The sequence below is a fragment of the Paroedura picta genome, chromosome 18 (genome assembly GCF_049243985.1).
Source record: "Paroedura picta isolate Pp20150507F chromosome 18, Ppicta_v3.0, whole genome shotgun sequence".
NCBI lineage: Eukaryota > Metazoa > Chordata > Lepidosauria > Squamata > Gekkonidae > Paroedura > Paroedura picta.
Genome location: NC_135386.1, coordinates 8,927,079 through 8,942,500, shown reverse-complemented (window position 1 = coordinate 8,942,500; position 15,422 = coordinate 8,927,079). Strand labels below are relative to the sequence as shown.

Below are 15,422 nucleotides of genomic sequence, written 5' to 3'. Positions count from 1 at the left end.
CCGGCAAGGGAAGTTGTCAGTGGTCGAGTACGCCAGGGAGTTTAAAGAGCTGGCTTCCTCGGTGCCGGACTGGACGGAGCCCCAACGCGTGCTGTCGTTTGTGGGGGGCCTCAATCCTACTCTGGCAGACAAATGCCTCCTCCTGGAAGACCCGCTTACAGTCGAAGGTTGGGTCCAATTGGCTGGGGAGATGGAAAATCGATTGGAGCGAGCTTCGATGGTACAAGTCCTGGCAGGCAAAACCGTGGCGAAAACCTCCACCCCGGCGAAAACCAAGCCCCGAGCCAAGTTGGAGCCGTCTGAGCGCACCCGGCGCATGGAAAAAGGGCTGTGCTTGGGTTGTGGCCAAGCGGGGCACTTTCTCGCAAATTGCCCCACAAAAGCAACAGCGACCCCGAGGGCCGTGAGCAGCGCCCCACCGAAAGCCCAGCCCGCCAAGAAAACCACTCCCAAGAAAAGTGCCAAGTCTCTCCTGGTGCCAGTGGCTGCCGTGCCAGCAGTGGACGACTCGGAGGAGGGAAGCGGGCTGGAGGACGAGGATCAAGCCGAGGAGCAGTCGGGAAACGAGGACGGTCTGCTGTAAAGGCGCCCCGCCAGCAGGCCGCCAACAGGGGCAAACGCGTGGTGAGTGATTCCCCCTTACTACTCCTACCTGCCAAGCTCTCCAACCCCAAGTCGGGGAAAACAGTGGGAGTCCGGTGTATCGTGGACTCAGGGTGCACCCAATCCCTAGTGAGCCCGGCACTGGCCGAGACTTTGGGGGTGGGAAAGGTGCCGCTGAGGGAACCCTTGCCCATCACCCAATTGGATGGGAAATGTGCTCCCGGAGGGGAGGCCACGGCGAAAACGCGCCCAATGGACTTGGACATAAAAAAACATTGGGAGCAAATCCAGCCTTTGGTAGCCCCTCATTCTGCCTTCCCTTGTGTGTTAGGGTTGGATTGGCTGAAGGAACATGACCCCCTAGTGAAGTGGAAAGAAGGGACCGTGGACTTTACCTCTCCCGCCTGCGAGCAGCACGCTCGACTGCGGGATTCCCCACTGACGGGGGTTGTGGCCGCTTTGGGATCGGGGGGGACAGCGCTCCCTCCTGAGTATCAAGACTTTGCTGATGTGTTCGCGGAGGTAGAGTGCAACCAACTGCCCCCCCACCGTAAAACTGACTGTGCCATTGAATTAAAGAAAGGGGAACCACTCCCCAAAGCCAAACTTTATTCCATGAGCCCCCGGGAAATGGCGGAGCTTAGGGAATTTTTGGATAAGAACTTGGCGAGGGGTTTTATTAGACCGGCCACATCTTCATTGGCGGCCCCGGTCCTTTTTGTAAAAAAGAAGGACGGTTCGCTACGTTTGTGTACTGACTACCGTGGGTTGAATGCGGTCTCCACCTGCAATGCCTACCCGCTCCCCCTGATAAAAGACTTGTTGGGCCACTTGGGGAAGGCACGAATTTTTACGAAATTGGATTTGAGGGAAGCCTATTACCGAGTTCGGATCAAGAAGGGGCACGAATATCTAACGGCTTTTAACACCCCCCTGGGGCAATTTGAGTACACCGTAATGCCGTTCGGCCTCGCCGGCGCTCCGGGCGTGTTCATGAATATGATTAATGAAATTATGCATGATTTATTGTACCAAGGGGTGTTGGTTTACATTGATGATATTCTTGTGTATTCTGAGAATGTTGAGAGTCATGCTGATCTGGTACGCGAAGTGCTCAACCGCTTGCGAAAGCACCAATTGTTTGCTAAACTGTCTAAATGTGAGTTCCACCGCGATGCGGTGGAGTTTCTGGGGTTCCGTGTCTCCCAAGCGGGGATTGAGATGGACCCTGGCAAGGTGCGTGACTTGCTGGCTTGGGAACCTCCCCGCACCAGGAGGCAACTGCAAAGCTTCCTAGGGTTCGCTAATTTTTACAGGACTTTCATCCCCAATTTTGCCAAAGTGGCGCTGCCCCTCACTGACTTGTTGAAAACCAAACAGGGGGGAAAAACGGCGAGCCGCCCGGGGACGCCCCTTCTGTGGACTCCCCCCTGTCAAAACGCATTCGACAAACTAAAGTTGTTGTTTACGTCCGAACCAGTACTGGCCCATGCTGACCCTTCTAAGCAATTTACTGTACAAGTAGACTCCTCGGACGTAGCAATGGGGGCCGTGATCCTCCAAGAGGGGGAGGACGGAAAGTTACACCCGCTGGCCTATCTGTCAAAGAAATTCTCGGGGGCAGAGCGAAATTGGGCAATTTGGGAAAAAGAGGCGGCTGCAGTAAAACTGGCCCTTTCCACCTGGAGGCATTGGCTAGAAGGATCCGCGATCCCATTTGTAGTCTGGACGGATCATAAAAACCTTCAGGCACTTAAGCAGCCCCGATCGCTTTCCGCCAAGCAAATGAGATGGGCAGAGTTTTTCGCCCGTTTCAACTTCTCCCTAAAGCATCTGCCGGGTAAAATGAACTTTTTGGCAGATGCATTATCACGCCTGCCCCAGTACAACAGCAAACGAGACCCATTGGTAGACACCGTTTTTACCCCCGCCCAACTAGGGATGGCCGCCGTGACGCGCAGCCACGTAAAGACTGATACGCCCATCCCAGGGGGCTGGGTCCAGAAGGAGATGTCACAAGATCCGGAGTTTGGCTCCCTCCGCCCTGATCTGACTGAGAAGGGGGGGCTCTTTTTTAAGGGCGAGAGACTCTTTGTTCCTGTTGCGGCCAGGGGAAAAGTTTTGAAACTTTGCCACGACGCAAAAACTGCTGGACACTTTGGTTTTGTGAAAACTCTGCACCTAGTCAGGAGACAATATTGGTGGCCGTCCCTGCGCAAAGATGTGGAGAAATATGTGCAGGGATGCCCTATTTGTATTGCCTCAAAACCGGTTGGAGGCAAGAAAAAGGGGCTATTGCAACCACAGCCCACCCCCTCTCGTCCATGGACAGATGTCACTATGGACTTTATTACGGACCTCCCTCCCAGCCATGGGAACACCGTTATATGGGTGGTAGTGGATGCTTTTTCCAAACAGGCTCACTTCATTCCCTGCACGGGAGTGCCTTCAGCACCAAAATTGGCTTCTCTTTTCATTGAACACGTGGTACGTCTGCACGGGATCCCGACACGTGTCCTGACGGATCGGGGCCCCCAGTTCGTTTCTAAGTTTTGGAGGGAACTCCTGAGACTTTTGGGGGTGGAGCAAGCCCTCACTTCGGGCTATCACCCTGAATCAAATGGCCAGACCGAAAGGGTAAACCAAATCCTGGAACAGTACTTACGTTGTTTCATCAATCACCAGCAGGACAATTGGGTCTCTTTATTACCGATGGCTGAATTTGCCTACAACAATGGGGTTCACGCCTCAACTGGGGTATCACCTTTCAAAGTAGTGTATGGGACTGATTTGGCAACAGCCCCCACCTGGGAGCTCAACTCCACTGAGGCTCCTGACATAAATAAATGGGCAGCCACCATCAGTACAGGTTGGCCAGAAATTGTAGCTAGCCTCAAGGAGGCAAAACAAGCCTATAAAGCTCAAGCGGATAAGAAAAGGGTACCTGCACCTGACTGGAAAGTGGGAGACCTGGCCTATTTGTCTACTAAGAACCTGAGGTGCCAACAGAAGTCAAAGAAACTTGGCCCTAAATACGTGGGGCCATTTAAAGTGATAAAACTGATTAATACTGTGACTGTTGAGCTAGCTTTACCAAAGACTTATAGGAATGTGCATCCGGTTTTTCATTCCAGCCTGCTGCGGAGAGCTCCGGTCCCTGACGAGTGGCACCCTCCTCCAGACCAGCCTGTGCCAATTTTCATCGATAAAGACACCCACTATGAAGTCAACCAAATTTTAGACTCTCGTTTGCACAAGGGTCGCCTTCAATATCTGGTCGATTGGAAAGATTTCCCCTCGGGGGACAAAGAGTGGGTGGAGGCAAGGAATGTGAAGGCACCCCGCCTTCTCCGGGCTTTCCATCGAGCATTTCCGGATTGTCCTCGCCCGGTAGATGCCGGCTAGATGGAGGAGTGAAGTTAGTTTTAATGCGGAGGGATGTCAGGATTGTAGAATCTCTGTCATAAATTAGCCTGAGTTCCTCCATGTCAGTTATACTGCTTAATTGAACCTGGCGCCTGCTAGCCCCGGCCTTGTAGTTTGTAGCAATAAAATAGAATAGTGATGTTATTCTAACCTTATCTTGTTATGGGCACACAGGGTTGTTGTCAATTCTCTCAAGGATGGGAGTTTGGAATCCTGTTGTTGTTTCACATATGTCTTTTCTCACTAACCCCCCTCCTTGGGAACTGTCAAGTTTTGGGCGGGAGAAATGTATTGATAAGCTGAGGCAAATCTGGCTTCGAGTCAGATTTGACTTTCAGTCCAATGCGTATAGTGCTAATCAATAAAACTATTTTTCTTTTGAATAAGTTTTGTTGTGAGTTTCCTGTGCGTCTGACAGAGGAAGAAGAAGAAGAAGAGGAAGAAGAAGAAGAAGAAGAAGAGGAAGAAGAAGAGGAAGAAGAAGAAGAAGAAGAAGAGGAAGAAGAGGAAGAAGAAGAAGAAGAGGAAGAAGAGGAAGAAGAAGAAGAAGAAGAAGAAGAAGAAGAAGAAGAAGAAGAAGAAGAGGAAGAAGAGGAAGAAGAAGGGTTGGTTCTTATATGCCGCTTTTCCCTACCCGAAGGAGGCTCAAAGTGGCTTACAGTCGCCTTCCCTTTCCTCTCCCCACAACAGACACCCTGTGAGGTGGGTGAGGCTGAGAGAGCCCTGATATTCCTGCTCGGTCAGAACAGTTTTATCAGTGCCTGTGATACAAGTGCAGGACTTGCATCTGTCTCATTGGCTTGCAAGTGTATGCTCGGATTCCGATGACCTTTGGAAACCTCTTTCGCAGGTGGCCGTCGTTAGAGATGTGGGATTCCAGGGGAGTGTTAATGCAGCATTTGCATGTGTCTGCTGCTCTGGGTCCAGAAGTAAGATCCCAAGATCTGATGGCGACAAATCCATTATTCTAATGAAGTCCAGGGGCCGCAGAGGTTGACAGCCAGAATTACATTCATGGCCGGTTGCGGAACGTGCAAAAAAAAAGCGCTTTCCAGAAACGTGGGCTCAGATGAATATCCACAATTACTTACTGCTTTCGCCTCACTGCGGTCATTTCCGAGAGGTGGCAGGGGGGGGGAGGTGTGGGTGGCGGGCTCTGCAGAAAGGAAGGGTGAAGGTGACGAAGGAACCAAATTTCGGGCAAGGCTTTCCACTTTGCTTGAAGGGGAAAAAAGGATTTCCCTCCCTTTCGAAGCTGAAAGGATGAGAACGGGTTAGATGCAAAGCTCTTGGGGGAGACAGGAGGGGTGTGTCCTGGGAGGGGTGGTCGCTTCGTGGTAGAGCTGGGGTTGCCAGACTCCAGGCGGGGCCTGGAGGCCTCCCAGAATTGCAGCCATGCTCCAGAGATCAGTTCTCCGGAAGTAAATGGCTGCTTTGGAGCGTGAACTTAATGGTATTAGACCCCGCTGAAGCTCCTCCCCTTTGCAGATCTCCAGGAATGTCTCAACCTGGAGTTGGCATTTCTAGAGAGAGCACCCACTTTGCATGCAGAAGGTCCCAGTTTTAGTCCCTAATATCTCCTACTCAAGGGTCTTTGGTAGCAGCAACAGGAGAGACATCTGTCTATTTGAGAGCTACTGGTGGTCACAGTAGCCAGTGGGAGCTACTTCAGGGGTGGCCAAACTGTGGTTCTCCAGATGTCCATGGGCTACAATTCCCATGGGGGGCTCATGTACTCCATGGACATCTGGAGAACCACGGTTTGGCCCATGGGGGGCTCATGGGAGTTGTACTCCATGGACATCTGGAGAACCACAGTTTGGCCCATGGGGGGCTCATGGGAGTTGTATTCCATGGACATCTGGAGAACCACGGTTTGGCCCATGGGGGGCTCATGGGAGTTGTACTCCATGGACATCTGGAGAACCACGGTTTGGCCATGGGGGGCTCATGGGAATTGTACTCCATGGACATCTGGAGAACCAGTTTGGCCACCAGGAAGCTCATGGGAATTGCAGTCAATGAACATCTGGAGAACCCACAGCTACATGGACCAGTGGTCCAGCTTGGTATTAGGAATCTTCATATGTTTATATACATATCTTGGCACAAGTAGAGTTTTGATTCAAATCTGGTGCTGTCTGCACGCAACTCCTTATCGTTCCTCTCTCTTCTTGGTTTATATTCAGATTTGGGCACTTCTTGTGTCTACAGTGAGATTTCCCATAGTTTGGTGTCATTGTTACTGTCTGGAAAGAGTATTCCCTCTCCACCAATCCTGCAATACCTCATGTGATTTTGGATACCGAAAACCCTTTACTCTTTCTATGCTTTAGGAATCATGTAGGCTAATTTAAGATGGAGTAAGCATGACAACCAAATGTCATGCTTTGCTCATGTTTAGTTTGCAGAGAAGTTTCAAGAAGTCAAAGAAGCTGCCAGGCTAGCCCGAGAGAGGTCGCAAGAGAAAGCGGAGACCTCCAGCAACCATTCCCTGGTAAGTGACATACCCAAATTCTTTTTTTTAATTGCAGGCAACAGATTGGCTTTATCAACCAGGGCTGATCCTGAACTTACATTGTTTTTTTCCATTGTGGATCCTGCTGAATTCAGATCGATTTGAACTTGGGTCTTCCTCTACCCCCCCCCCCAATTGAAACAGAAGGTGTTCTGCATTTGATTGGGGAAGCTCAGAGTGGGGAGGGGAGCCAATTGCAGCAGGAGTCTTTCTTTCTTTTCTTGAACGGGGTGGGGGATAAGAGGATTGGACATAAAAGCGGAGAGGGAAATAACAAGAGGCAAATCTCTGCTGAGAGAAGTTAGGGCTTCTGGAGCGCAGTCATTTTAAAGGAAGCTTTGCAACCGGGAACCAGGAAGTCTTTGAATTGACGCCCTGGCCAATCAGGGAAGACTGCTTTGCTCTGAGGAGAAGAGAGTTAATTAGAAAAAGCAAAAATCTGCACATTTACTCATGGAGGTTTTTGAAATATCAAGGCTTATATCCACTCCAGTATATTGCGGGAGAAAGGTAGGGTCACCACGGATCAATCATGCATGTTGTTGAGGGAAAATGTAAAGCACCCCAAATCAAAATGGAAATAGAATTCGGTGTAGACTTCACGGAGTTACTCGATATAAATTAATAAATAAATAAAATTCAATTTGAAAGGCAGTAAAGGCATCAGAAACGTTTTTTTTTTTTAATTTGTGGTTTCCTGTGGAGAGACTACTTGAATGGTATGAGGTAGCCCTGAACTTCTGTGGGTTTCTATGCTGCGAGTATATAACCATAACATATGTGAACAATAAATTGTACTACTTCAGACTGTAGAGCCAGTGTGGTATAATGGTTAAGAGTGGCGGGTTCTGATTTGGTGAGCTGGGTTCCCTCCTCTTCCACACGTAACCAGCTTGGGCTAGTCACATTTGTGATAGTGCTGTTCTCACAGAGCACTCCTGTCAGAAGCCCTCTCAGCCTCACCTCCCTCACTGTTGTGGGGAGAGGAAGGGAAGGTGATTGTAACCCGCTTTGAGACTCCTTCGGGCAGTAAAAGCAGGGTATAAAAACCAACTCTTCTTCTTCTACGCTTAAATGCCTGAATACTTTTTAGAAATCCATGTACATAGAAACTGAGTACATTATGAGGAAGAATTCCTGCCTCCCTTTCTCTGTAGGTTCTCTGTGTAGACCAGTCTTTGAGCTACAAAGACAGTTAACGGAAGATAGAAGGCCCTGTTTCATGGCCAAATAGATTGAGTTTGACAAATTGCTCTTTTTCAGCATGCCAGAAAGCGACCAGAGTGGCTTTCAGCTGTAACTATTTCCCCTCCAGGCTTCTTTCATCCTTGTCTTGTGGTGCTTGTTGTGCAGGAATCTGGCCGTGAAACTCCGTGTTCTACTCGGGCCTCCAGTGTGAATGGGACAGATGATGAGAAGGCCTCACACGGCGTTCCTCCAGATGCACAGCTGAAAACGGAGAATGACAAACTGAAACTTGCATTAGCACAAAGGTGAAGCTGGGTAGCGGGCCCAGTTACTTGGCACAATTCGCAATCCAATTCTGTTAGTGTAGGTTCAAGTTTAGATTTAGGTTTATTTCCCTTGTTTTACTTATAGCATGGTAATAGGGTTGAAAAATTTTGCTTAAAGTATCCATCTTGCATATTTTTGGGAATATTATCTCCTCTCTTGTTTAAGGGAAATCGTGGTCAAGTAGTGTTGAAAATGTCTCTTGTTTTCCCCCTAGTTCCTCCAACGTGAAGAAATGGGAAACAGAACTGCAGACCCTTCGGGAGAGCAACGCCCGGCTGACTTTGGCGCTGCAGGAATCTGCGGCCAGCATAGAGCACTGGAAAACCCAGTTCTCCGTTTGCAAAGAGGAGAACGATCAGCTTCGGAGCAAGGTATTGCACGTGGCAAAGGATCATGCAGCAAATTGCTGTGCTTGGGGGTCCACAATTTTATTAGGAAGAAAATATGTCGATGATTACTGCCACTATCAGTTGGATTTCTGAATTCTTGTGGGGTGGAAGTGGCTGTGCTTACATCACCCCAGATGTTTCCACAAACAAATGTAAAATCAAAGTGGAAAGCATATACATTCCTTTGGGCAGTGAAAAGCGGGATATAAAAACTAATTTTTATTCTACATTTGTATATTTATGTGTGTGTGTGTATACATGTATTCCTATATATGCCAAGACCATTTCAGGGGAAAGATAAAAACCTTACCATCAGATCACCAACAACAGCCTGAGTAATTAATACAGCCTTTCTCGACTTTTTTCCTATTGAGAAATCCCTGAAGCATTCTTCAGGCTTCAAGAAACCCTGGAATTGGTGCGATTATGCAGACTGCAGTTGAGAAGCCCACCCCTTCCCAACCCCTCCAGGCCCGTTATTAGTTGGTTGGGAAGCATAGCTGTGTGCATGCCCACCCAGGACCCCTCTCCTCCCCCCCACTCCAGGCCCATCATTGGCCATTTTGGGAGGGGGTGGGTGGGTCAACATGACCGTATATGGTCACATCACTCAATAAACATTTAACAAATTGAAAAACTATATTAAAAATAATTAACTCCCACCCAGTCGGGAATTCCTTCCAGGGCTGTCACGAAGCCTGAATGAATGACTCCTGGTTTGTCAAAACATCAAATCAAATTCTAGAAAATTCTGCCATATCAACCTCAACAAGTCCTATACCCTGGATAAGGGCAGGGTTGGTTTGAGGTCCCTTCATACATTGCTGGGGCAGTACAGGAACAATTTTCCAGAGCTGCTACTTCTGGCGATTGCACAGGAAGTTGAATGCAGGAGCCAAGGGCAAATCTCTTCCCTCCTGGCTTCACATCCATGTGATGGAGAATCAAAACATCATCCCTGTCGAATTAATCTCCGAACCCAAAGGGCAAGTGCAGGGAAAAACATTCCTTGAGCATCTGTTGTGATCCTTTATTGCAGGAGTAGTCAAACTGCGGTCCTCCAGATGTCCATGGACTATAATTCCCATGAGCCCCTGCGCCAGCAGGGGCTCATGGGAATTGTAGTCCATGGACATCTGGAGGGCCGCAGTTTGACTACCCCTGCTTTATGGCATCCTTATTCAAGCATGAACATCATAATTTTCAAAAAGCACTCACCCCCGCATATCCTACTGCTGCTCAGGGATCCTAAGCAGGGATTACTGTGGGGTGTGATAATGTCAGAACAGCTAGAAGGTACAAATCGGATTACGATCTCAGCTGCCCAAGACGGAGCTAAGTGCCTCTTTTCCCCCCGTTGACACATGGTATGTAAGCGGCAGGCAGAGTAGAACGGCAGAGAGGTGTCAATTTAGAACTCTCTCTCTCTCTCTCTCTCTCTTTCTCTTTTTAAAACTGCAATCCAAGAATAGTAGTTTGTACTGTCACTAAAATAATGCAGCACCATCGATCAAAGGATTTTAATTGGCCCGCATGTTCCTGGCAGAGGTCTGCTGACGGCCGTGGAATTCTGTTTCCGCTAATAACGGCGGTCATAACTAAGCGTAACTAAGCATAGGCGAGCCAGTTTTTCCCAAAAGCTCACCTCTCTTCAGCGCTGGAGTTGTGTGCAGTATTTTCCCGACTTCGGGGAGGGGGTGGGCAGTTCTTCAGTAAATACGAATGTTTAACAAATTTTAAAAACGATATTAAAACTCGATTAACTCTGACTCATTGGGAAACCCTTCCAGGGCCATCAAAAAAACCAACAAACCACGGTTTCACAAAACCCTGGTTGAGAAAGCCAGCTCTATGTTTGTGGCCCAGCTGTCTGATGGCTTAGTGGGGATTTAAGCTTTGGGACTGGCTACCCAAATGGGGCGGGGGCACAGGGATCTTATCCCAATGTCATGCCAGTTCTCTGCCTGGCAGAGCTCTTTATGGGGCACCCAAGAAATCTCAGCCACTCCTGGCCGGTTCCCTCTCGTTAGGAGCATTAGGGGAGAAGGCTCCAGAATAGGGCTGTCCATTTGGGCATGGTTCGGCCAACTCGGCAATCACCGAAGTCCAGAGCGGCTTGTAGGAGGCCAGTGCTGCAGTGCCTCTCCGTGCCGTGCCACTGGCCACCTCGGGCAGGCCAAACTGCACCAAAGCACACAGCGCTGTTCCAGACTCTGAGCACAGAATCTAGCAGGCTCTGAAGTATGTATTTCAAGTGAGGCACTAGCAGCTCTAAAGACTGGCTGTCTGGTAGAGTGGGAACTTAGGCTGGCTGTGTCTTCTTTGAAGATCGAGGAGCTGGAAGAGCAATGCGGCGAGATCGATAAGGAGCGCGAACGGAATCTGCAGCTCAGCAGACGCCTCCAGGAGCTGGAAGCGGAACTTCAGGACAAGGAGCTGGTACGTAAAACCAAGAGCCTGATTGGGAAAGGCGACAGACTGGTTCTCCGTGTCTTTGGGGGAATAGCAGGCTTTTCTCCTGTTAACATCGCTGCGGGTTGCCCCAACAAGTTGGTCGGCTTCTGACGCTTAATCGGGTTTAGGCATCTGAATAATTTTTGCAAACAGTCGGGGCTGTCAGAGGCCCACACTCCGTCCTTTCAATCTGAGTCACAATCCTTTTTTTCAAAAATGTAGGGGAGGCTCATTGGAAGGGTGTGGAATGATGATTTCATTTCCCAAAATGAGCAGGGAAGGGCGTGCTGGGAAAACAGACCGGTACCAGTGTAGGAGTGGTGAGTGTGGTAGGAGGGAGATTGTGAGATTTAGGGGGGGATCCCGGCTAAATTTCCCAGGGGCAGAATGGAATTGTCCTGTCCTCCCCTGCCCGCTGCAGCCTTCTGGCCTCCACAGTATGCTGCTCCTGTCAATAAGGGATCTTTCAAAATAGCATGAGGGGTGGGGCTTTATTGCAGGAAGGAAGAATAGGTAGAAATTGCCAATTTAGTTGGGATCCGTGTCCGCTCTGCAGTGGGTCTCACTCAGGCTGTTTCCATGCTTGCAATATTGTTCGGATTTGCATCTTTAAAGGTCTGGCTTTTCCGTCCATTTCCGCATTAAAATTCGCCTGTCCGGATGCAGTCCCAAATTCCCATCGGACTTATCATGTGCTTTGTGAATTCCCGGTTATAGTGATTTCATCAGTCAAGGCAGAGTCTGATTCGGGTCTCCAAGCCCCTCACCATCTTTGTTGCCCTCCTCCGGACACGCTCCAGTTTGTCTCCATCCCTCTTCAAATGGGGTGCCCAAAACTGAACACGGCACTCCAAGTGAGGCCGAACCAGAGCAGAGTAAAGCGATACCATCTCCTCCCGTGATCTGGACACAATCAGCACAGCTGATGCTTTTAACAATCCAGACCTGTTAAAAGTGCTTCCAGTCAGTCCCTGGACATGATTGGAGGTGATAAATGCCTTTCAGCAGCCGGTTTCAAAGAGAACGGCCATCTTCCTCCTCGCTCCTTTCCCGGCTAATGGCATTTCATAATGAGCTGCATTTTGTAACTTTCAAAGACTCCCACTCAGCCAGAGTAGGGGCTCATGAATATTACAGGCTTCATTTCGGCTCGCTGCAGAGGGCTGCCCTGGCTGCTTTTCAGACCATGTTCCGACACAAGCGAGCTCCTGATTAGCGCAAAGGAAACCAAACATAGTCTATTCTCGGCTCCGAAGACCAGCTCTGCACGGGGCCTGCACAGCAGGGCAGGCGTCTTTGAAATGCTCATGCTCTGGAGACCATCGAAAGCCATAACCTTCAAGCTGGATTCCCCGCTCCTCCACATGCAGCCGGTTGGGTGACCTTGGGCTAGTCCCAGTCCTGTTCCCACAAAGCAGTCCTGTCAGAGCTCTCTCAACCCCACTTACCTCACAGGGTGTCTCCCAGAGAGCCTCACAGAGAGTCAGCTTGGTGTCGTGGTTATGAGTGCAGACTTCTAATCTGATGAGCCGGGTTTGATTCCCCGCTCCCCCACATGCAGCCAGCTGGATGACCTTGGGCTGGCTACAGAACTGATAAAGCTGTTCTGACTGAGCAGGAATATCAGGGCTCTCTCAGCCTCATCTCCCTCACTGGGTGTCTGTTGTGGGGAGAGGAAAGGGAAGGTGATTGCAAGCCGCTTTGAGACTCCTTCGGGTAGAAAAAAACGGCATATAAGAATAAACTCTATCTGGGGAGAGGAAGGGAAGGAGAATGGAAGCCTCCTTGAGAGTCCTTCGGACAATGAAAAGCAGGGTGAAAAAAACAACAACAACTCTTCCTCCTCCTCTTCTTTCCAACTTTGCCAGAAGCTCTCTTGGGTGGGGGGTCACCTGCCTTATTCCTTCTGGGAGGCTGTTCTTCAGCAGAAAAGACTGAGGTCATGTGTAATTTTCAAGAGCAAGGTCACAGACCTTGGGACTCAGTTCTGAGGAACTCCCTTGATACACAGGCTCCCAACAAGAGGGGCAGTCCTTCAGCTATGTCCAGGGCCCAGATCATGAAGATGAAGTAAGCAGCAACACATAACAAGAGACCAATGAAAGGACTTCAGGACTGCTACAACACTTCTCCACTTCAGCCCCTGGTGACAAACGGACTGCCATATCTTGCACCAGCTAACGTTTTCATCAGGGTACAGAGGAGAGCAACGAGGATGATCTGGGGCCAGGGGACCAAGCCCTATGAAGATAGGTTGAGGGACTTGGGAATGTTCAGCCTGGAGAAAAGGAGGTTGAGAGGGGACATGATAGCCCTCTTTACGTAATTGAAAGGTTGTCACTTGGAGGAGGGCAGGAGGCTGTTCCCATTGGCTGCAGAGGAAAGGACATGCAGTAATGGGTTTAAACTACAACGATATAGGCTAGATATCAGGAAAAAATGTTCACAGTCAGAGTAGTTCAGCAGTGGAATAGGCTGCCTAAGGAGGTGGTGAGCTCCCCCTCACTGGCCGTCTTCAAGCAAAGGTTGGATACACACTTTTCTTGGATGCTTTAGGATGCTTTGGGCTGATCCTGCGTTGAGCAGGGGGTGGGACTAGATGGCCTGTATGGCCCCTTCCAACTCTATGGTTCTATGATTCTATGATTCATGGATGCTTGAGGCTGACCCTGCATTGAGTAGGCCTCTGTGGCCCCTTCCAGCTCTGTGATTCTGTTGCAAATCTTGGCAAGCCGCAGAGAAATGTATACCCCACACTCCTTGGGAGGAGCTCCCCTGTCAAACTGATGGCTGCCACCTTCAGACAGGTGATAAATGCTGTCTGCTTAAGGGCCAGTTCACAAGTTACAAATCAATATGGCTGGTTGACACATGTGGTCCGGGAGTTCCCAGCTCAGAAGAACCTAAACAGCTAAGCCTTTCTAAAGCTATCAGTTTGGAAGGGCAGAACTATCAAAATCATGCCGTCTTGCTTTTGCCGTTTGTTGTTTTCCCCTGCTTTTCACCCTGTGTTATTGATTGACTTAGGTGTGGATTGTAGCGGATTTAGAATAGTGTAGCTAGCATCCGGAATTCTGGATGCAATACTTTGATGTGTGGGGAAATGTGTGGGGCAGTCTATCTGTGTCTTTCTGGCCTGGCTAGGGTGGTGATGTCTGGAGAGTTTTGCACCCAAATGGGCAGGCTGGTGGGGGAAGAACCAAGGTTAAAACAGTGTAATGGATTCTGGATAGTTAGTCTTAGCAAAGGTTTTGAGATATCTTCGATAAAGAGATTTTCTTCAACAAAGTCTGCCTATTGGGCTATGCTCTCACAAGAGCTATGCTTGGCAATGTTAGTCTTTACATTTATTTTGTCTGCACATTTTTCCTTGTGCGACATAATTTTGATATGTAGGTGTTAGTAATTTAATGAAATAAAAAAGCACTGGTTTCTCGGAACTGGATCATGCTGAGCTAGTGGCGACGTAATCGGGATGGGGAGAGGGAGAAGAGAATGTAGCTTCAAAACAAACCATTTTCTCATTTAATGCATTAACAATTCATATCCTCCAGGAGCACAAACTTTTTATTTTCTTGCTTTCTTGCCTCACAATCGTTTTGCTTAAGCTCTTTTTAAGAGGTCTTTGTAAAATAAGCTTTTCCTGTGGTTTGTGGTTTGCTTCTGGTTTTGTTTGGGGTTTTGTTTGTTTTTTAGAAAATCGATTGCCTCAGTTAAATTATATTACTTCCATATTTTATGTTACTCTCTCTAGGAACTTGAAGATCTTCGGAAACAGGGTGAAGTCATTCCACAGCTCATGCAAGAATGCGAATCAGTGTCTCAGAAACTGCAGGTATTTAGAACGTTGGGGGAGGCAATGCTCAGAAGAGCCACAGGTGACATGTTAAAAAAGCGCAAGCCACGGAGCGAGTATTGTTGCTGTCGTGAGCATTTGCATTGAAATTTGAAGCAGGCCCTGCATGTTCCTTCTTGCTGCATGAACTGCAACCACCTTGGTATGAAACTGATTTCATCGGCCTGGCACACAGTATAAGCGTGTTCCTTTGGCTTCCATAGCACCGGATTTTGGGTGCAGCACCCCTGCAAAGGGGGTGGTGGAGGGGAGCTTGACCCTTCTGTCTCAGCCCCCGAAAGTGTCTTGGGATGGCCAAGCCCCTGTCAGCACAGCAAAAGGACATTTTCCTTCCTGAGAGCCAGCGTGGGGTAGTGGGTAAGAGTGGCAGCTTCTAATCTGGCGAGGCAGGTTTGATTCCCCGCTCCTCCACGTGCAGCCAGCTGGGTGACCTTGGGCTCGTCACAGTCCTGATAGAGCTGTTCTGACCGTGCAGTCCTATCAGAGCTCTCTCAGGCACACCTACCTCACAGGGTGCTTGTTCTGGGGAGGGGAAAAGAAGACAGTTGGACCGTTTATGCACTGGGAACTTCACTGCCCCAGCTCCCGTGCAGAAGCACAAATCGGGGGCAGATGAGGAACACTGGGCCAAAAGCTCCCCTGTGTGGGTGCAGGAAGAGGT

General features: G+C 49.2%; 2 protein-coding genes across 14 annotated transcripts in view; both read left to right on the top strand.

Moving 5' to 3' along the window:
* The window catches only part of LOC143827821 (uncharacterized), a 5,505-nt gene extending 1,650 nt beyond the window's left edge, over positions 1-3,855 (top strand). Inside the window, exons 1-2 of the mRNA XM_077317751.1 lie at positions 1-624; positions 3,738-3,855. The exon at positions 1-624 is cut by the window's left edge and continues 1,650 nt beyond it. Of these exons, the coding sequence (XP_077173866.1) occupies positions 1-583 (583 nt within the window). The 3' untranslated portion in view covers positions 584-624; positions 3,738-3,855. The remainder of the gene's footprint in view (positions 625-3,737) is intronic.
* Positions 1-15,422, top strand: part of HOMER2 (homer scaffold protein 2) — a 91,024-nt gene that overhangs the window by 52,598 nt on the left and 23,004 nt on the right. For all 13 annotated transcript variants that reach the window (XM_077317757.1, XM_077317764.1, XM_077317758.1 and 10 more), the window contains exons 4-8: positions 6,434-6,526; positions 7,901-8,040; positions 8,277-8,433; positions 10,780-10,890; positions 14,660-14,740. In XM_077317757.1, coding sequence (XP_077173872.1) covers positions 6,434-6,526; positions 7,901-8,040; positions 8,277-8,433; positions 10,780-10,890; positions 14,660-14,740 — 582 coding nt within the window. The remainder of the gene's footprint in view (positions 1-6,433; positions 6,527-7,900; positions 8,041-8,276; positions 8,434-10,779; positions 10,891-14,659; positions 14,741-15,422) is intronic.